This window comes from Python bivittatus, unplaced genomic scaffold (genome assembly GCF_059951505.1).
Source record: "Python bivittatus isolate LINGU-HERP-01145 unplaced genomic scaffold, Pbiv_v1 ctg000080_np1212, whole genome shotgun sequence".
NCBI lineage: Eukaryota > Metazoa > Chordata > Lepidosauria > Squamata > Pythonidae > Python > Python bivittatus.
This window is the reverse complement of record NW_028277035.1, coordinates 44,726,133-44,748,936: the sequence shown is the minus strand read 5'-3', so window position 1 is coordinate 44,748,936 and position 22,804 is coordinate 44,726,133. Positions and strand designations below refer to the sequence as shown.

Sequence of the window (22,804 nt, the reverse complement as noted above, 5' to 3'; positions counted from 1 at the left end):
GCTTGGCATGACCCAGAGCACTCCTGTCTCAATAACATTATGAAAAGACATTCTTTGGGATTAAGCTCCACATTAATTTTGAAGGAAGATTTAAAATGAATTTTTATTCTAATTTCTTTCTTCCTTAGCATGCATAAAACTTGGAGCTGGGAGCTGCATGTCTAAACACATTAAGGGGTTACTGAATAACGTTTGGTATCAGGAGGAAAATTCTCTTTTAGCATTTATGTCCAACTTTACCCCTTTTTGTGGCAAATGTTAATTCTAAGAAACAAAAACATCACAATGTGCAACTGGAGCACTTTCATCAGATCTAGCCTGTCCAGCTTTCTGGAACAGAAGCTTGATTAGCTAAAGTTTAAAACCTGATATGAATCTATATTTAATGCTACTCTGGTAAGCTCAAAATTTCTAAATTCCCAAATATAGGTCTGGGTAATACTGGTTATTTTTGAGGATTTAAGACTTAAATCATGCTCCACCAGCAATAGGTGACTGTTGCAACTCTACTACTGTTAATGTTTTTCTAATATGCCAAATAGCATAGTTTCTAATCAAAACAAACATCTCAGTTTGAACCAGCTGAGATCTTCCCAGTTTTTCTCCTTTTGGAGGTTTTATCTTATAAATCTTTAGAGGTATCCGTGTGTAAAAAATATCTTGCTTACTAATATAGGCTGCCACCATGAACTGAGTGTATCTTACACTATTCCCTGAAACAGGCAAGATAGGAGACTCTGGGCAATCCCACAGCTTGGAACCTTGATTAGAAATTTTGAAAACAAAAGACAGAAACAGTCAGCAACAAAGCAGTTGCCGATGAACTCTGCTAGAAACACAATATGATTCTGGGGCTTTTACTTCCCAAGTCTCTACAGCTGGAATCATAGGCATACATGGGTGGACAAAGGGAGGCAAGTGATGAAATGTGCATTGCAATGTAAGTGCAAGTACAAAAGCATGGAGCTTGTGTCATGATGTCATAATGCACATTTCTTCCTTTTGGCATCATTGTGGCTAGCTGTAGACACCTGTGGCTGGAACATTCAACCTATGGGTCATTAGAACTTAAAACAGCAGCTATAAAGCCACAGTGATATCATATGGGTTGCAAGAGGCCAGTGAAATATACACCAATATCAGATTAAGAATATACAGAGGCTTATTTCCAGGGCAGTGTGTATACTTGACATCATACAAGTATAGAATCTTTAGTTAAACTTAATATCCTGAGAATCCCAGCTTTCATTTTTAAAGCATATTCATGCTCTTATGGTTGTAGCCAACAACTTGATGTATTATCAACTAGTGAAGTTCGAGAACTAAAAAAAAATGGCATTCTAGGGCTTCAAGATCTTTCATAGTTCTCTGCTTTTTCTATGGCTACTATTTCCTACAATCTAATTTTCATTTCCCTTACCCTCCATTTTTATGCCTTCTCAGTCACAACAAAACATCTCAAATATGCCTACTGGAAACAACTACATACATCTTTTATATTTTGTAGATTAGTTTTTCCACTTCAATACATGGAACATGAACATCAATACACACCATTAAATCTGGCTGTTACTCAGCTTGAGAGCAGTTTTTCAAGGGACACTGCAAACATAACTACATAAGCTGTAGCATCACATCCTATGATTCCTTTCAATATACATTCCTTTTGCCATCTTTACCCTGGTTCAGAGCTGTCCAACCCTGGCTACATGCATAATGGTGTTACGGTTCTAATTTTTTAGAATGGGAAAGAGAAAGTAAAGAAAATTTATAGGAGGAGAAGGATGAGGGAGTAAGCCATTTCATCATCACTCCTGGTACCTCAACCTTCTTAGGGGATAACATTAAATTATGCTTGGACCTCAATTCCAGTTTTTAATTGGTTAGAAATTAGTACAAAGATTCCATAAAAAGCTATAGTTGTTGCTTTTGCCCTAAATAAAAGTTCTCTGAAGGTTCACTGAAAGGCCCCCTATACTTAAGTGTCACACATGTAGTACTAACGTGTTAATTTACCCCACCCCAGATACTGCTAAAAAACCTGAGCATCCCAAGAGGTATCTGAATTTAAAACACATAATTATAATCATCCATGCCATTATAAAGCTACTGTGCCTCCCACATTATCAGAGCTTACACTATATCAAACACTTCCAACTTACATTCTAACATAACACATACTATCAGGGAATATGCCATCTCAAGCAAAAAACTGAATCTGGACAATACAAAAATTAGATTTGTTTTTCTCCATTAGTATCTCACTCATATTAAAGGGGATATGCACCTGCCAGTTAGCCACTGACATTTAAGTCTGAAGAACAATCTGAAGCTTGGGAATGTGCTAACCTATTATTAACTTTTAGCTGTAAGCGCAGATTGAAGTGGGCGGGTATCTACTTCACCTTTTTCCAGATTGCCTGGCTGGTAGTTCTGTTAAAAAAACCACCACAAACCAAACCAAGACAATCCCTAGGAAAGAGGAATTGCCACTCTCCAAATTCATCTCTTAGCTGTATACTTAGGTAGACTGGTTAAAAACATAATTTTTCATGCTCAAAAGTCCAAGCAACATAAAAATAATATATCTGAACATTAATAAATATTTTGTTTCATGATGAAATATATGCTGTGTAGACAATATGCTAAGGAATAAGCAATTCTCCCCCTGCCCCCCAACAAATTATACCCTAGTTCTGCCTCTATATAGGGTTTAAATGCCTCATTTAAAACACACTCAAGTTAGAAAACCTATTAGAAACTGTCATAGAATAGAACAACTACATCTGTCAGGAAGAATCTGCATAGCTAGCTGCAGGCTTGAGAATAAGATCTGTTGGTTTGTGTTTGTTGCAGGACAAGGAATTCAGGGAAGAGTTGGAGTAAAAAATATGAAGACTGAATGCACACATCCCTAATACATTTCACACTAGACAAAGTCAAAGGGAAAAATCCTAGCTTGGCCTTTGAAGCTATAAAAAGACAGGTCAGAAAGACTTTGATCCTAAGTTAAATTCTAGGATTTCATCTTTTTTGTTGTTGCAAAGTTTGCACTATTAGTAGGCAGACATCCTGTAACATGAAGCCTTGAGCTCTGAAACTCCTCCTACTTCCCTATGTGGAGCTGAGTCCTCATTCCCTGAGCTGGGCTCAAATCTCAATTGAACCATCCTCCTTCCTGTAACCCCCCAAGCATCTTAACTATTAAAACAATTCAACTGATTCTCTGTAAATGTTTTTAAGCACAAATTCCAGGCAGAATTCCACATCCACTCTGGTCTTTGTAATTATTTATCCAGAGCCCCTGGGAACAAATCATTCAACAACCACATCGAGTTAATGCATGCAGGAAGGATTGAAGCAGTAAGTGCTCACAACTGAGCAAGGACTCCACTTGTTTCTATCAAGCAATCCAGATGCACAGCTTCCCCCCACCCTATCCCATTACAGTGTTTTTATTACTTGTACCTGAGACTTAACTGATATTCAACCTAAGAAATCACCTTAAAAACCACACCAGTCATAGAAATCACTGGAATTCATGTGTTCATCCAGGTACTGTTCAGTTCGGTACTGTTTTCCTCTGTATCACATACTGGAGGCAGGGGTATATGAACTTGCATGTTAAAACTAAGCATTACCAAAATAATGAAAAATCACTACTTCATTGCCCCAGGTAAGGAAAGAGATTCACCAAGAGATTTAAACTAAATCCATTATAAAAATACCTGTTTAAAGGCAAGAGCTAGAATTTGCCAACAATGAAATGCATTCTCCTGTCCATTGAGGAAGCAGTCCAGGAGAGGAGGGGGTGTCACAATATGTCCTAAAAACAGGAGCTTTTCCCTGTTTCATTTTAAGGGCTGAATAAGACAAGAGAGGTGCTACTGGTCAGTGGAGATTTCTCTGTCTGGCTCCAATTTGCTTGACTCTCCTGGAGAAGGAGTATGTGGTGCAGAGTGAGACACAGAGGGAATGCTGTGAGCTACAATTCCCTCAACTGGTGGCTCCGGCAGCCCAGAGGTTGCTACTCCCACTACTCCAGGAGGAAACCTGTCATAAGAAGAAACATATCGTAATTGCAAGTCACTTTGATAAGCACCCCTTGAAGGTTTCACTGCTAAAAATTTCAGTTATATGTATCTCACCTGTAAGCTGTAGCTCCATTAAGCTCTGGATGTACAGCTGCAGGATCAATGCTAGACCACTGAGCCGCTAAAAGCAAGTATTCCTTGTTAACACAGTTCCTCAAACCATCAGGTATGTGACCTATGTCAAAGTCCACAAATGAAGAAAATGATTATGCCAATATCCATGCTTATATACATTCCAAAACATATCAAAAGTTCCCCTGACTACCTTGCTAATTTTGGGGCAGGTAAACAAAGCAAGAAAAAAAAACACAGCAAATCATGCACACATTAATAATCTGACAGTTGTTTTCTCTGCAAAATAAGAGTCATAAAAAGAGCCCTTGCTATGTACCTTATGAGTCCAATACATTTAAAACAAATGTCCAGATGATCACTCCTTACAAAGACAGCAGCTAACTCTAAACTGGGTATGTATAAGTCTGGCTCATGATTTTTCTTTTTCCCTCTCTCCAGTAATTACATTTTTTTAAAAAAATTTCCAGTTGAACGAGTAGATTGTAATTAAAAAAATAAAAAGATATTACTGTGCCAGGATGGGGGCTTACAACTGAAAAGGCAAGGATTCATTTTTCTCTCACGATGCACTGTGATCTCTGCAAATTGTTTTCTGCATATAAATAAGCTTGACACTCAACTCTCCACAATTGTTTCAAAGGGGTGGGGATGAAGGGAGAGAGATAAAGAAAAAGAATGGACATGCATCTCCCTATGAATGAAGTGTGTGAGATAAGAAAGTGGTGTGGGCCTGCTCACTTCTGCTTTAGTCCTACAGGCAAGTGGCTCCTACTATTACCCAAGATTTTAAAAAACCCTTACAAATGAACAATTCAACCACATTCAACCTTGGAGATGTAGCTGAGGAAAAAGATAAGTGGCTCTTCTGCTGGCAGCACCTAGCTGACCTTCTCTGGGTTCAGAAGCTAAGCAGCATCAAGCCTGATTAGGATTTGGATGGGAGACTTCCAAGGAACATCCAGGGCTTAAGCGAGCCTTGGGAGTAAAGATATCCCAGATGGAAGCTGATTTAGGACTCTTGTAAAAAAACTGTGTCCCCATGAAATTACCAAGAATTGAGCTGGACTCAAAGGAGATTGTACATTTATTCCTTCTGCCATTAATGACATGGAACAAAGCAATCTTCTGGTCAGTTAGTTATCTGGCCAGATTACTATTTTCCTATTGCCAATGGCAACAGGAAACCAGTGACTTAGAGTGGTCACTGGAAGGAAGACAAGGAAGATTATATATGCACATAAACAGATTTGAAAAAATCCCCAGACTTGAAAAAGTTAAACATTCATAGTCAAAACTAGGGATCAAAAAAGCAGTGTCCATAGGTACTATGGCATTTAAAACACTACCAAATAGAGCCCATTGGCTCTCAATTTAAAAAAAAAATCAAGGAAGGACAAAAAATTACTTTTTTGTCACGCACAAAATTGTGCATAACCTGTTGCTATTACACAGACCTAGTCCAGTGAAGTCATTTGGGAAGCAACTACAGAGCTGGTTTTTCAATTACCTGTGATGGCTCTTCGGATCTCCTTAGCCGCATCCTCTCTCGACTCAATAGAAGCCTGTTCACTGTACCAGGCTGTGTGAGGAGTACAAATCACATTGGGAGCATCTTTTAGGGGCCCATTAGCAAAACTGTGATGTAGAGAAACAGGCATGTTTTGGATTATGATCGCTGGTGGCTCTAAGATGCAGAGAGATATGTATCCTATTGAAAAATGACAAAGGCCTGATAGTGTAATTGTTACCTGAAAGGTTCTGACTCATGGACATCAAGAGCAGCCCCTCTGATCCTCCCTTCCTTTAGGGCTTGAGCTAGAGCCTTCTCTTCAATCAGACCTCCCCGAGCTGTATTCACCAGAAAGCAGCCCTGACGCATCTATACAGAAAAATATAGAATAGGCCACTGAGTTTCAATGATCAAATGTAAACAGCAATCTGAAAATGATCATTGTAAAATTCAAATGTATTTACTCATTTAATTCATTAGTGTCTTGCCATTATATAAATGTCCCAGGTAATGCTGTTGTATATACATTAATCTGTTTAGTTTATCCAAACTTTTTGCTCCTATTCTTTTCAAACTAAGGATGACTTACATGAATAACAAGTGTCAAGACAACTAAAACCAAATAGCAATAAATATGAATAAAACCTCCACAAATCCTACCACATCTATTCCAATGGACCTTAGCAATTGACAAACGTATTTAAAAAAAAATGTATGCTACCTCAACAATACAAAGGCTTGCACAAAAGAAAATTTCCCCTCTGATCCAAGAATAAAGATGGACAGATATAGAGTGAATCACTTTTCTCATAACTAATCCCAAAATATTTAGACCTTTGTAATTCAGTATCAGTACCTTGACTCTGGCCCAGTGACAAGTCTTTCAAGTTCAATATAATAGGACTTCTGATAGCTGTACTTACCAGTGTCCTGATTGCTGCAGTTTAGATCAACTATACTTTCAGGATTATTTTCATGAATAACCAAAAATAAATGGCATTATAGCAATCCATATCAGAGGATATCAGAAGACTGGCAATTTCACATCAGCCAACACTGGAAAAAGGTATTCTATGTCACTGAGGCCACTTGAGTCTCTGTGATAAAAATGAATCAAGAAGTTCCCAGGTATATACAGTCAGGTCCAGAAATATTGGGACATTGACACAATTCTAACATCTTTGGCTCTATACACCACCACAATGGATTTGGAATGAAACAAACACAATGTGCCTTAACTGCAGACTGTCAGCTTTAATTTGAGGGTATGTACATCCAACTCAGGTGAACGGTGTAGGAATTACAACAGTTTGCATATGTGCCTCCCACTTGTGAAGGGACCAAAAGTAATGGGACAATTGGCTTCTCAGCTGTTCCATGGCCAGGCGTGTGATATTCCCTCAGTACCCCAATTACAATGTGCAGATAAAAGGCCCAGAGTTCATTTCAAGTGTGCTATTTGCATTTGGAATCTGTTGCTGTCAACTCTCAAGATGAGATCCAAAGAGCTGTCACTATCAGTGAAGCAAGCCATCATTAGGCTGAAGAAACAAAACAAACCCATCAGAGAGATAGCAAGACCATTAGGTGTGGCCAAAACAACTGTTTGGAACATTCTCAAAAAGAAGGAACGTACCGGTGAGCTCAGCAACACCAAAAGACCCGGGAGACAACGGAAAACAACTGTGGTGGATGACCGAAGAATCCTTTCCCTGGTGAAGAAAACACCCTTCACAACAGTTGGCCAGATCAAGAACACTCTCCAGGAGGTAGGTGTATGTGTGTCAAAGTCAACAATCAAAAGAAGACGTCACCAGAGTGAATACAGAGGGTTCACCACAAGATGTAAACCATTGGTGAGCCTCAAAAACAGGAAGGCCAGATTAGAGTTTGCCAAACGACATCTAAAAAAGCCTTCACAGTTCTGGAACAACATCCTATGGACAGATGAGACCAAGATCAACTTGTACCAGAGTGATGGGAAGAGAAGAGTATGGAGAAGGAAAGGAACTGCTATGATCCTAAGCATACCACCTCATCAGTGAAGCATGGTGGTGGTAGTGTCATGGCGTGGGCATGTATGGCTGCCAATGGAACTGGTTCTCTTGTATTTATTGATGTGACTGCTGGTAAAAGCAGCAGGATGAATTCTGCAGTGTTTTGGGCAATATTATATGCTCACATTCAGCCACATGCTGCAGAACTCATTGGACGGCGCTTCACAGTACAGATGGACAATGACCCAAAGCATACTGCAAAAGCAACCAAAGAGTTTTTGAAGGGACAGAAGTGGAATGTTATGCAATGGCCAAGTCAATCACCTGGCCTGAATCCCATTGAGCATGCATTTCACTTGCTGAAGACAAAACTGAAGGGAAAATGCCCCAGGAACAAGCAGGAACTGAAGACAGTTGCAGTAGAGGCCTTGCAGAGCATCACCAGGGATGAAACCCAGCGTCTAGTGATGTCTATGCGTTCCAGGCTTCAGGCTGTGATTGACTGCAACTGATTTGCAACCAAGTATTAAAAAGGGAAAGTATGATTTATGATTATTATACTGTCCCATTACTTTTGGTCCCTTAACAAGTGGGAGACACATATGCAAACTGTTGTAATTCCTACACCGTTCACCTGCGTTGGATGTACATACCCTCAAATTAAAGCTGACAGTCTGCAGTTAAAGCACATTGTGTTTGTTTCATTCCAAATCCATTGTGGTGGTGTATAGAGCCAAAGATGTTAGAATTGTGTCGATGTCCCAATATTTCTGGACCTGACTGTACACCTTCTCTTTTAAGAGAAGTGCAATCCCATTCAGAATAGATTACCTACCTACTTCTTCGATCTGAAAATTACCTGCCAGAGATGTCTAATGACATCTGTCATTAGAATTAAGTTCAAACTTACTGCCCCACGCAACCTACTACTGTCTTCAAAAACAGCACTTATGTGGGTTTCTATAACTCAAATGACAATAAAAAACAAAACTGGGTAGTAGCTCACCCTAATTCTTTCAATGATCTCTCAGCAGCTTCATACAGAAGTTGAAAACCATGAGAGGCTGAACAGAACCCTTTGGCCTAGCTACCAGGTACCAAGCATAAAACCACTCAGTACCACCTTTCAGAAACAATTCTGCACTTATGAACAGAATCATTTCTCAACGTAGAGTACTGTAGTTATCTAATAAGATATCCAGTCAATGGCATCATATACCACCAAAATCTCAGAAGAATCAATCTACTCTCTCTCTTGACAAGAGTGGGTTCTTATAATCCATTATACCATCTCATTTATCTCATCAAGATCTGGCCCACTCTGTGTGTCTTCTTCCAGGGAAAAATTCTAAAATACCCACTTCACATGAAGTGAGGGGGACAGGGGTCTTAGCAACATGCCTTCTCTGTAGTTGTTCCCACGTTGTAGAACACCTTGCTCACAAGATGGAGAACACCCCAAGCCTCCTTGTCTTTTGTAAATCCCTTAAAACCTGACTATTCTGCTGAGCATTTGGAATGTTATATTGATAGCTCTTGTCATATTTGCTCTTATGTATTGACCAGTCCTTGTACCTACAACAGTCAGAGTGTCATGTGACCATTATCTGGGTGCTCGGCTTGCAATTACAACATTGCAGCATCCTGCAGTCACATGATTGCCACTTGTGACCTATTTCCCAGCTTCCTACAAGCAAAGTCAATGGGGAAGCTGGCAGGAGGTCACAAATGGCGACCGTGTGATGTCCTACTTAACAATGGTATGGGATTCGCTTAACAATGGCAGCTGGAAGTGCTGGAATTTCCATTGCTAAGCAGTGTAGTCACATGATGTTGCAATTTACAACCGTATTGCTTAGCAACGGAAATTCCGCTCCCAATTACCATCATTAAGTGAGGACTACCTGTACTTATCATAAGCCTGAAGGTCTAATATGATGTTGTTATTTAAAGAAGTTGATCCATTACAGGTTCCTTGAAGGCTGTGGGCATCCTTGAGTATCAAAGAAGGATCACCTACTTCATAGTTTCATCAATCAATCAATCCTACCATTCCAGCTAAATACCACAAACTAAAAGGGCAAAAGTTGTAGCTATCTGGACCTTTTTAAGAATACAACTGAAGCCAAGGCCATCCAACTGAAAGCCTCAACCAGATTTGTACCAGTAGCAGTGTCATGTTTTGACCTATGTGTGCATTTGTGCCTTGAAAATCTGTTGCAGAAGGCTTCTGAGGATTCCTAATTTATCTGGCTGTGGGTGGAGAGATCAATCCCTAGGCCCTTCCTGTGTGGGGTTCCACAGGGTCCTACTCTCTCTCCCTTCCTTTTCAACATCTGCATGAAATTGCTGGGTATGGTCATCTGCCAGATTGGGATTCAGTATGATGATGATACCCAATTGTATTTCAAGCCTGGGCCAGCCAAGTGAGGCTGTTGAAGTTCTGTCCCAGTGCCTAGAGGCTGCACGGGCTTGGCTGGGGAGAAACTGTCTCCCACTCAATCATACAAAGACCAAGTGGCTGTCTGTATTTGAACTGCCCAGACCTGGAGATATTCCATCTTTGACCTTGGATGGGGTTGCACTTCCCCCTTCAAGGGTGGCACACAATCTGGGGATCTTCCTGGACTCACAACTCCTGCTTGAAGAGCAGGTGTCAGCTGTAGCTAGGAAGACCTTTGCACCAGTTGTGCCCTTCCCTAGATCAGGGGGTACTTCAGACAGTCCTTCATGCCCTAGTCAACTCACAGCTTGACTACTGAAATGCTCTCTACATGGGGCTGCCATGAAGACCACACAGAAATGTGGTCCAGAATGTGGCAGCAGGAGCAGTAATGGGCATGCCTTGGTACGCCCATGTAACCACCTCTGCTTTATCTACTTACTACTAAGGTTATTAAATGCTGGGCAGATTCTCAAACTTCAAGTGATGTACAAAGACACATAGCCTCCAAAACATATTATGGTAGTTAGAGCTGATTGTTCAGAAATTTAAGAACCATGATCACATCTAGCTCAACTAGAATGCAACATAAATCTCTCCTGAAAGTGTTTCTAATGGGCTGGACTAGGAGTAATTTCTACTTCCTAGATGTTCTGATGTTAACTACACGGAAATGTAAAGTCCTTATTACCTCAAAAGTTAATAATCTCTCTCATATAGCACTATATGAAGTACATTTTTGCAATGGCTTATGAAAAACAGATAATACATTTTATAATGATCCTGTGATGAAAAGACAGAAACATTTCATTAATCTGTACTAATGAAATGAGCAAGGATCCTATCCACATGATGACGTATCAGAGGATTGCTAGGAGAACTGCTACAAGGATTCTGCTAAGACTGCGGCCAGTTTTAGAGTGCCACTGGCTACATTAATATATTGAACTAACCCAATGATTTTCAAACATTTCGGTCTCAGGACCCCTTTACATTCTTAAAAATGACTGAGGACCCTAAAGAGCTTTTGTTTATGTGGGTGGGTTATATCAACTGATATGCACTGTATTAGAAATTAAAACTGAGAAATGTTAAAATATTTAGTTGACTTTGTGGACCCCCTGAAAGGGTCTCAGGGACCCCCAGGGGTCCCCAGACCACACTTGGAGATTCACTGAACTAAAACTACACTATTGTTTGGTTTTGGTTTAATGTGTTCTGTGAAACAACACAATAGCACAATGTGTGAACATAAATAGTGCCATTCTTCTGAGATGCTTAGGTTTGTTTGTTTGTTTTATTTTATTTTATTAAATTTCTCCCCCACCCATCTCCCCCCAATGGAGGACTCTGGGTGACTTACAAAAAACAGAGTTTAACCGAGAAAATAGACAAAACTCCTAAATTATGTGGGTAAAACTGAGGGATCTAGCCATAGCACATCACCTTTTTTACAAAAATGAGTACTATTTCTGCGGGTAAAATGTTGTAGGACTAAGTATGCTAAAGCTGATTGAAAAAAAGTACTTTTTTCTATTTTATTCAACAAATGAACAATTAAACTTCCAACTTCAAAGACTTCTCAGTTAGAGCCTTGATTCCGATTCCTGGTTGGGAATCTATAAATGACCAGTGAGGTTAATACTGTGACTACCCTTATAATAATAATTTTAAAAACCTGATGTGAACAGGCACCTAGGAGACTTCTTGCACATCTATGCACAATATAATATTCCGTTCAAAACAACCGAACTCTCACATCTGGCACATTCTCTCCATGCAAGGAAGGTGAAAGAAGACAAGAGTAAAATGTAGGGAGTGGGGTTTCCATGTGGGTACAATCCAAAAGTCTGGACAAATACTGGAAAGCTAAGCCATAATTTATCACCCTTGAAGCTTTTGCTTTTCACTGTCTTCTGCATGGTAAAAGAGAGAAGACAGACTACAGTGAAACTGATTCCAGCTTTCGTTGCTTCTCAGGAATCCTGACTGAGAAACAAGATCATGGCCTGAAAACTAAATTGGTATAAACTGAACTGGAGAATTAAAATGTCAGCAAACAAGCAAGAGCACAACGTGAAAAGAATCTGAAGCACCATCAAGAGAACCCAGCTGTTGTTGTTCTCGACTGTCTAATGCAACACGGCTAGTTAAATGGCAATGTGCTATGCAGATTAAAAACCAATTTAACTATTACAGGCAATCGCTAATCACAGAGTCTCATATACTCTATAAGAAGCTACGCTGAGTAGAATAGCTACTCAGGTCTGTACAATCCCAACTTTCCTGAAATCTGCACAGCAATAACTTGCATGATCAGCTCAGGGCGAAGCTGCACCTGTTTAATGGTGAAGTCATTGATGAGGTGATGATTATGCTCATTTAGACTGCAGTGTAATGTGATGCAATCACTGTGCATTAGGAGATCTTGCAAGGTGGCCATCCTCTGTAATCCCAAGGAACGCTCCACTCCGTCAGGCAAATAGGGGTCATAAAAAATAACGTTGAAGCCAAAGGGTTTTGCACGTAAGGCAACTGCTTGCCCAATTCGGCCTTAAAAAAAGAAAAAGAAAATATGGTAATCTTAAGCACGGCATAAGACACATTATACTAAGACACATTATACCAGTGTTTCTCAACCTTAGCAATGTTAAGATATGTGGACTTCAACTCCCAGAATTCCCTAGCCAGCATAGGTTGAGAAATGCTGCATTATACTAAGAAAGGATTTGTTTTAGCCATAGTTTGCCAAACAGGCCAAAGACAACTATGCAGACAAAGTAAACATAAGCTGTCCAATGCTTAGTTTGCTTTCCCTCCAATTTCTTCTGCCAGTACACATGACATATCCCCAATATTCTAGCCACTGTAAAGGACAGTTTTATATGTTTGTAGGAATCATGGGGTGTGGGACAACTTACCTGAATGTTTGTGGTGGGGTGAGGGCATATATTTAGGGATCTTTAATGATGTTTGTATTGGGGTGGTATTTGATTTTTCTGAGGTAACACTGTTGCCATTTTTTCTTGTGTGCTTGTAGGCTTTTGCTTTTCTGTGGTGCAGGTATATTTTGCCTATGTCTGTGAGGATTTCTGTTTATTATAGATGTGCATTTATGAATGGGGCAACATTTTGGGCTTTAATACAGAAATGAACTACAGTTCTATCTCCTAGGAGAAGCCATGGTGAGGGATGCGGAGAACAACAGAGCTTTTGTTACCGAGAGAAATAAAAGTACAATAAATAGAAATAATAATTGCAGTCCAGTTGGGACGTGCAGCTATTCAGATCTGAGGCACAAAAAGTGCCTCAGATCCTGCATGGGTGCTCTCAAAGTTGCCAAATGGTCCCAGGAAAATATGCATTTACATTAAGGAGGCATTAACACGTAGCTGCTGTGTGAACCCAGGAAAAGGCACAGCCTCTTTAAGAAGCCACTGATGGTTACAGTCAGGATACCCATGCCAGATCCAAAGCAACTTTCCTATTTCAGATCTGAATTGCTGCACATCCCTATTATTCTATTTATTGTATTTTTATATCACTCAGTAATAGAATCTATGTTATGCTCAGTATCCCTCAATATGGCCCTCCTAAGTGTTGGAACTGTAGTTTAACTATATTAAAACCCAAAATGGTTTTTGCCACTTCAGATCTAAATAGCTGCACTTCCATGTACTGTGGTTCAGCAATACCAAGAGGACCACAGGTTTTGCATCCTTATTATAGACAATAGCAAGGTAGCATAAACTGATGGTTGACAATATATAGCAGGTATCTGCCAAACACTGCTCTTGCAGGACTGAAGTTTACTTTATATAAGGGACACATGTTCATCTAAGGCAGCATGAGTGATTGCAGCTTGCTGTGTGAACTATTATATGGATTGCTTGGTTTTTCATGAATCAATCAGTGGTTTATAAGCCATGGTTTATGGCTTAGCATGAGGTATAAACTCAGTCAGAGTGGCAGCTTGTAGACTGCTTGTCCAACATCAGCATGGGGTGAATAATTGGGTATTTTTATTTATATTAGGAGAGAAGTTAAGAGGTTGTTAAAGGAGCACAACTGATTAAGAACCTCTGCCTGAGCCCTCAAAGAACTACCACCAGTCAAAGCACTTTAGTAGGTAGACCACTTAGTGGACATGTCATTCGGCAACTGACATTCCAATTTAATCATTAAAAATATATTGGACTTTTTTCTAGGAGCCAGTATTATGTTATGATTCTGAAGGTCAACCATGGAAAGGAGTAGAGAATTAATTACGTGACCATTTATTTTGATTTTATGGTAACCATTTTCAGAATTTTTTGTAGAGCCCAAGAATCAGAACATATTTATTTAAAAAAGCAATACAATTATTAGGAGATAACAGCTAGTATTCTCCTGCTCCACTTTAATGACAGCATTGCCATGAAAGAGCATCTTCTACAGGTAGTCCTAGGTTACGACTGCAATTGGGACTGGGACTGCCATTGCTAGGCGATGCGATCATAAAGCATGACATCACATGACCACATTGCTTAGTGATGGGCAATCCAGGCAGTCCTGATTGTAGTAACCTGCGTGGGTTGTTAAGTGGTAAGCGGAAGGAGTCCCAGGTAAAGAGCGCAGGGGTGCCGCAGAGGGGTGGGGGAGGCCCTGAGAGGCTGCGCGTAGTCAGGGGGTACTTGGTGCGGCACAAGCTCAGAAAGGCTGGGGAATGAGGGCACAGGGTGCATGTGATCACAGGGAGACCGTGGAAACAGGGCACGGGGTGTGTGTGATCACAGGGAGGCCAAAGAAAGAGGGAGCAGGCTGCATGTGATTGCAGGGAGGCCGAGGAAAGAGGGCATGGGGTATGTGCCTGTGTATGATCACAGGGGGGCCATGGAAAGAGGGTGCAGGGTACTTGTGTGCGATTGCAGGGAGGCCATGAAAAGAGGGCGCGGGGCACATGAGTGTGTGCGAGCGCAGGGAGTCTGAGGAAAGTGGGCACAGGGTGTCTGTGAGCAAAGGGGGGAAGGAGGGCGTGGTGTGTGCAAGCAAAGAAAGGCTGGGGGTGGGAGACTTACCCCACTGACTTGTGGCCTTCCTTGCCAGCTTCCCATTGACTTTGTTTGGCGGAAGCCAGCAGAGAAGGTTGCAAATGGCGATCGTGTGATCACGGAGCACTTGGCAACCAGTAGTAAGTGTGAACTGGTTGCCAAGCACCCAGATCGCAATCACGTGACCGCAGGAGTGCTGGGATGGCTGCAACTTAGAGGACGGGTCATAAGTCTCCTTTTTCAGCACCAGCATAACTTCAAATGGTCGCTGAACAAATGGTCTGGTCACTGAACTACAATGACCTAAATAGCCTACTCACCAGAGATGGGCAAAATTCACTGATTTGGGAACAGAATATTCCATTCCTGAATCAGTTCAATTCAATTCAGTACTCCTCTCCTGAATTCTAAGAATTTGAGTACTTGGGTATACCTGACATTCTTAGGGGTTAGCTATTATATTGTTGTTCTGATTATCTAAGCATTAGCACATTAAGAATTATGTTATTTAAAATGGTTCCATTATCTTGGAAGAGCTTGTTCAATAAAATAATTCAAGTGTGACAAATTTCTAAGACAAGGTTAGGTACAGATAGTCATGAAGAAAGTCTATCTTCATGGCCGCTAAGAGTCAACACTGACTTGATGGTACGTAATCTATCAATCAAATTTCTAAGAAATAGTTAAGAAGGATTAGATTCATATATTCAATCTTCCTCTCACCTTCAACAAAGAGCCTTTCTAATTGTGGTTTGCAGCGTAAGCACAAATCCTATCTTTGCTACCAGATTAAATGGAAAGCAATGAATTCCTTCAAAACATTAAAGAAGGAAAGATAACAGGCACATGAGAGAAGTACAGAAACTGCAATGTTCGACTGTTTCACCACACTAAACCATTATCTGAACTACTAAAAAGCATTAACTGCTTACCAAGGCCAATGATGCCCAAGGTCTCACCACGGATACGTACAGCACCACCAGCCACCTCTCTGATTTGTTCCATACTTGAGGCTCTGTTTCCTTCTCGCATGGCCTGGTGAAGCCATGTAACCCGACGATAAAGGTTCAAGATGTGGCAGAGGGTAGAATCAGCTGTTTCTTCTACAGAAGATGACGGGATGTTGCACACTGCAATGCCTAAGGAAAAGGGAACATATAATACATTTTGCTGACCTCTTGATGTAATCTCAGCATTTTTATATCAATCTGATCCCATACTTGACTTTCATGTAGGCTAAGATAGGAAGTTTTATTTTTGCCTGCCAATTATATTCCCTCAGAAGTAATCCAGTGAGAATCAAATGCCATTAGTGGATGAGACTACTTCTCCTTGCCCTTTTCTTTTCTCTTTTTTTAAATTTATACTTATTAAGAATTTTTCATAGAATAAAAGACAAATCAAAAGAAAAAAAGGGAAGGAGGGAGGGAATGAAAAAGGAGAAGAAAAAAACTAAAGTTAAGAAATATGATTTCCGACATTCTCTTCAACAGATAGTTACAATCTTATAGTCCTTCCTCCCACTTAGGTATTATACAAGTTCCTTCAGCCCCTCATTCTTCTTTTCCTTTCTCCTTCTACATAACCTATTCTCTCCTACTCTCTGTCTAACAGGTTACCAGGAAAAGAGCAGGTAACTTTTACCAGATTTCAGAACTATTTAATTGGAGAGGGCTTTTGGCTGCATTACAAAAGTCAAATAATAAGTTTGTCTAGTTCCTTTTATCCTGGCAGAGCCTTCCCTAGCCCTGCTACTTGAAACTATTTTAACTGACTGAACTTGGAAGGACTTTCTACATTCTACAATATGAAGCTATTACACTAAAGAACTGCTTCTCCTCAGGCATATCATAACTTATTATTTTGGCACAACTCTCATTCTAAAAAAGTGTAAAATTGAAGGTCAAACAAACATTCAAAAGGATTTAGATAATTCAGTACCAAAGAGGTGTATTGACTAGAAACCTGGGACCCAAAGAAATTAGAAACTTCTTCAGCCTCTCAAATATTGAGACAAGCAAATTAGTGAAACATTCTCTGCTTTTAAATTATACTTTTCTTTCTTTAGTCATATTACTTGGCTCAGTTATGTGAATTTAGTAACCTCAGTTTATCTGAATAATTTACATCTTATTCTAAGACATACCTGTAAAAAAAATAAAGAACCATATAAATCAGTGAGAATTATTTGAAAGTAAAGAGCTTAAGATCAAAGAATTAGACTATTGCTTTCTAAACAAAGAAAGCAAACGATCACTTGCCTGAAGAAACTGTGTATAGACAATACATGGGCTCCATTTATACTTATGCATAAGCATACTATACTTATGGGTTTCAAGCCATACTGTATGTCTTTAGCAAGTAACTATGTCTCAGCTTCAATTCTCTATTTCCAAAATAAGAGTAAGAGCTTAAAACAATTAATATTCTTATGAAAGCAATATAAAGTTATTTTAAATAACAACAGCAAGCTTTGCAACTTTATCATAATAACAGCAAATATTCCACTTGCCTGTTAGGAATTTAAATTTTTGACTAAAATTCAGTCTGAACCCAGAAACTGAACACAGAGAGGAAGGATGTACTCCCCACCCACCCACTCTACAATATTCCTCTTTTTTTCCACTGGGATCACCATACCTAATTCTGCAGCTGACTTGATATCCACATTGTCATAGCCACTGCCAATTCGCACAATGACCCGGAGAGCTTTGAACTTCTCCAGGTCCTGGCGCGACAAGGTAATGGTGTGGTACATCAGAGCCCCAACAGCTTCATTTAGAACCTAGGGGAAGACAGAACAACAGAATAATGCTTACTCCATAGCATTCAAACTAGTGAGTTCAGGATTCCGCAACCCCACTTATTATTTAACTTTCCAGCTCTGATCCATGTTCTGCTGTTCACTGAACTGCAAAGTACTCCAAGAAAGGAAAGGAACATGAAAGACATAAAGAGAATCTAATTGCTTCTACAAAAGGACAGACACCATCACTCCTTTCTTCCAAGTCCATTTACATTCACAGAAAAGAGAGAAAGAACTGTTTCTCTCCCGTCCCACTGGCCTTTCACACTTAAGCAGAACAGCAAGGTGCAGCATGCACTTTCCACAAAGTCTGCTAGGGTCAGAAAAAAGTCCACCCCTTCTCAGTTCTCTGAAGTTCCCATTGGTTTCCACAGAATTTGGTTCAAAACGAGGGTAGAAAGCAACTACAAATAATGGCTAGCTCTCAAAGCAACATTTATGAATTCTGGAACCAAATCACCAATTTTCATTGGAAAGTGAGATCGTCCCCCCTCCCCCCACATTTACCTTTTCGTGGATTTCCTGAGTTGACTGTGCATCACAGAAAGCTACTGTGGCAACATCTTTCAGGATAGGCATCTCTACAGTGCAGTCCCTGCCATCAAGGAGGGCAACCAATGGACGGGCTGGCATTGGACCATTACCAATAGGAGGTCTTATACCTTCAAAAAAAATAGCATTATTCACCCACAAATAAAAGTGAAAAGCATACTTCTACTAGTCCCACTAAGAATCAATTATGGCATCCAATATTTTAAGTGCCGGGGAAAATTCTAGAACAGCCAGATTACTGATAGAGAACTTCTTATAAATGCAAAAGATCTCAAATTCAAATTCTACAATTTTTCCAATAAGATTGGGAAGATCCCTCTTTTTTGTTTGAATATATAATAATATATATAATATACTAATATATAATAAAAACTGCCCAGAGTCACTCCACAGTGAGATGGGCAGTGACAAATTTGAAATATAAATAAAATAATAATAATAATAATAATAATAATAATACCACACAGTAATACATTACACGGTCAAGTATAGTCAATCATTTTACAGAACTGATCTGCAATACGTATTATATACTTTTATTCTTATAAAATCCCATTCCTCATCTTTTAATTTTATCTCATAATGCCCTTCCAGAATATTCAAAGTATTTTGATTATCTAGGTTATACATTTTTAAACTTACAAATGCAATAAAAGGATACCATTTCAAATAAATTATCTGATTAAGTTATCATGGGCCTCCTATGTTTGCTAAACTGATTTTTCAAAGAATGCATTGGTCCATAGATAAGCCTCTTGTGATTTTTCAGCATTGTTATTTCCAGTCATATTACTGTCTTCATAAATTAAGTATTTTATGCAGTAAAGATTATTACTGCCTAATACAGAGAAGAGCATACTTTCTATCACTATATTTTATACATTCTTCGGAAGATCCCTGTCTGGAACCTTGAGGGTTAGTGCAATCAGAGCAGAAATTACCGAGCAAGTATGCCAATGGCCTGATCAGTATAAGGGAGCATCCAACAATGCTTTTAAAGTTAAACTTTTCAGATACAAAAAAGTAAGATGGAAGGTATTTGCCCATACCTATGTGAAACATCAACTAAATTAATACTGTGGGCATCTGTATTCTAACATACTTCTAAGAATTCTGGGGAATGGAATAGTGGTGACCATCCATACAAATGTCTTTTATCAACCATTTAGTATTTTATGCACTTATAAACATGAATAGCAGAAAATTGATTTTAAAGAACCACCTAAGAAATGGTTATTACATCCAAAAAAGAACTCAGACAATTTACTCCTTTCTAGCTGAGGGAATAATGATGAAATACACAATTTTTCCAAGATACTATACTAGTCTTCTCAGCAATGATATAATAATTCAAAGATGGAAATTGAATCCACAGACCACATTACGTTACAATGTAGTTTGTTTTTGCTTTAGCATGATGTGTGAGCACAGTTGGTAAATCATGATTATGACTTAGTGAGTTGTAAGCCTAGCCAATTGTATTTATTCAATAAACCATGATTTAGCAAACCATAGGATAGTGTGATATGCTAACCCAACTAAATATAATACAATTCATATAACTTGAGAAATAAAGAAAAAAACCTCTGCATGGAGTAAACCACACCAAATTGAGGAAAACCTAATGTCATTTATCTCTATGTACGTATCATTGTATAGCATCATTCATGCTTCGGTGCCCAGCAAGACTAACTTATATGCAACGATTTGCTTCCTTTAATCATTTATTTTTCATTTATTTCTTCCTGGGAAATTTTACTGGCTTTTACTGTATTATTATTACACAGTTTTTATTTTTTTAAAAAACAGCTTCATAATCTGCTGAGAAAATTTCAGTTATTAGGTGTCTTAAAAATATAATAAATAATATCCCACAGAAGTAAAAAAACAAAAACAAAACAACCTTCTAAAACATTGGCCCTCAATTCCCACTACTTAATACAGGAAGGTGAAGGGTAAAAGATAAAGACAATTCAAAATGTGATTTAGTCAGCACAAAACTGGTTTGACTAAAAGGCTGAATGGCTAAGCAACTCTCATTTTTTGATACATCATAACAATTTACAAGACAAAAGGGTAAACATTAATACAGAAAACATACATTTCCCTTTTCCAATGGCAAATAATAATTATCTATGACATCTTTTGAAAGAGACACCTCACATATTTGACCACCTTAAAAAAACAGACATTTTCCCCCTTCTGTCAAGTGGGGAATCATAAGGCTATCCGGTTTCATGGGGTGGTACAAGGGATGAAATAGTACAGGCGTAGCTCTTTGACTGCTTGACCTTCTCTCCACCAAAGAAAGAGGATACAGACCGCGGTTTTTAAGTAGCAGGTCGGGACTGGTGCTGTAATCTGGGCATCTCAGTATATGGGCAGGGCGGACCTGGCCATAGCTCTAGGATCCACATTTTCAAAGGAAGGATTAGCTCACAACGCCTTACAGCAGAGACAGGCGGGCGCAAACACTTCCACGAGCAACCTTCTGTCACAACACCACGTGGAAAGAAACTGGGGACACGAGGTCCGAATCCTCCCGCAGCTTTCGATACGCGGGTTAGAGAGACGCGCCGCCCTGCGATCCCTTCCGAACTTCAGGTTACCTTCGCAAATGCGGTCCAGCCTCTGGCGCTTCACTTTGTGCCTGTCCATGGGACACAGCGAAATGGGCCTGGGCGACTCTGACCAGGAGAGGGGGAGCGAGGCGGGAGAAAGCGAGAGCGACGGAAGCTCAGCCCTGGCCGGGGGAGCGAAACACGCGAACTCGTCCCCGCCTAAGGACGGGTGGCGGCGTCGGCCTGGGTTCGGGGGCCTCCCTGGGAAGAAAGTCTGAGGCTGCGGGGAAGCCAGGCCGGCTCACCCGATGCGCGACAGGATCCCGCTGCCTCCGGCAGTCTCTTCCCCGTTGCTGCCCTTCCCCCCCCGTCACCGGCCTCCAAAACGGAAGCGGAAGGGCTGGGCTGAGCCCTCGGAAAACAAGATTCCCGGCACAGCCCGACGGGAGCGTACCTGGCTCTGTAACCATAGAGTCGCGTCGGAAAGCCCCCACACTTCCGGTCTGCTCTCAAATCATGATAAACGTGGATTCCGCGGAAAAGGATTACCGGTATCATCAGCAGTATCTGATCACTTTGGCTTCTGCTTTTCCCCCCTTCAATTTTACGTAGCTAATAATCTGTTTTTTGTTTTTTTTGTGGGTGATGTTATATAAGGTTCAAAAATATTAGTAGGGCTCTAGGGCTTATAAAGCTGTGCATGATAAAATCCTGTGACATTATAGGGATATTTGAATTTATTAGATTTATGCATACTAATCTTGTAAAAGCATAGGTGTTTTCCCACTAATGAAGTAAAATGTATAATATATATTTTATGTGAAAGTGTACATTAGAATACATTTTTAGTCAGTCTTCATTTTTGTTGAATAACAGAACCAGGTTTGAGAGAGAACATAGCATCAGTTCAAGAATTGTGTTTCCATGTTCTGGTTGCATGTACATTTTTATATGTCTGGCAGCTATACTTTTACACTTGACTAGAAGGAGAAAAAATGTTAAGTCTTTTCCGTGGAGTGAAATAAAGCTTTATAGGCAGACAGCAGGATATTTCTTGAATTCAAAAGCTAAGAGCAAAATGCTGACTTTTGGTAAACATTCGTCACAGAGAAAAACAAATGCCTATGCAATGTTGGATTTAATTTTGCTGTTTTTATCTTCCCATATTATGCTGTAGGTTAAAGTTCTAAGCTGACAACTAATGTGGATGCAATTCATCCAATAAACAACACTTGATAGGATTAGAACACAATTTCAAATTATTATAACACAAAGCTTCCTGTTTAATTTTTAAAAAGCAGTCAATTTTATTAAAGCTATTCCCATATGTAGATGGGAATAGCTTTATTCCCATCTAATAGGGACATCTATTAAGAATTTGTCATTTTTTCTGTGTTGTGGGACCAGAACTGTATGACAATGTCACTAAGATTATTGTTGCTTAATAGTAAAAATGAATATAGGTTGTGACTGCTGGGAAAGATTGAAGGCAAAAGGAGAAGGGGACGGCAGAGGATGAGATGGCTAGATAGCATCCCCGAAGCAATGAACATCAAACTGAGCAAACTCTGGGAGGCAGTGAAGGACAGGAAGGCCTGGCGCGATATGGTTCATGGGGTCACAAAGAGTCGGACACAACGACTGAACAACAAAATTGTTGATTAGGAATGAATAAGGAAGTTACTAAGATTATATAAGGGAATGTCTTGCCCCTTATATTAGCCCACCCCACTCGG

The 22,804-nt window shown here is 39.8% G+C and overlaps 1 protein-coding gene across 1 annotated transcript; it reads right to left on the bottom strand.

The window, feature by feature from the left end:
- Window positions 1-782: 782 nt before the first annotated feature.
- LOC103049294 (C-terminal-binding protein 2) lies at window positions 783-21,465 on the bottom strand. Its single transcript, XM_007420339.4, has 9 exons — window positions 21,117-21,465; window positions 18,463-18,617; window positions 17,790-17,934; window positions 16,082-16,288; window positions 12,458-12,672; window positions 5,918-6,048; window positions 5,677-5,804; window positions 4,149-4,269; window positions 783-4,053 (listed from the first exon to the last, which is right to left on the bottom strand). The coding sequence occupies exons 1-9, from the start codon at window positions 21,163-21,165 to the stop codon at window positions 3,885-3,887; spliced, it is 1,320 nt and encodes a 439-aa protein (XP_007420401.1). The 5' UTR covers window positions 21,166-21,465; the 3' UTR covers window positions 783-3,884.
- Between the last annotated feature and the right edge of the window lie 1,339 nt (window positions 21,466-22,804).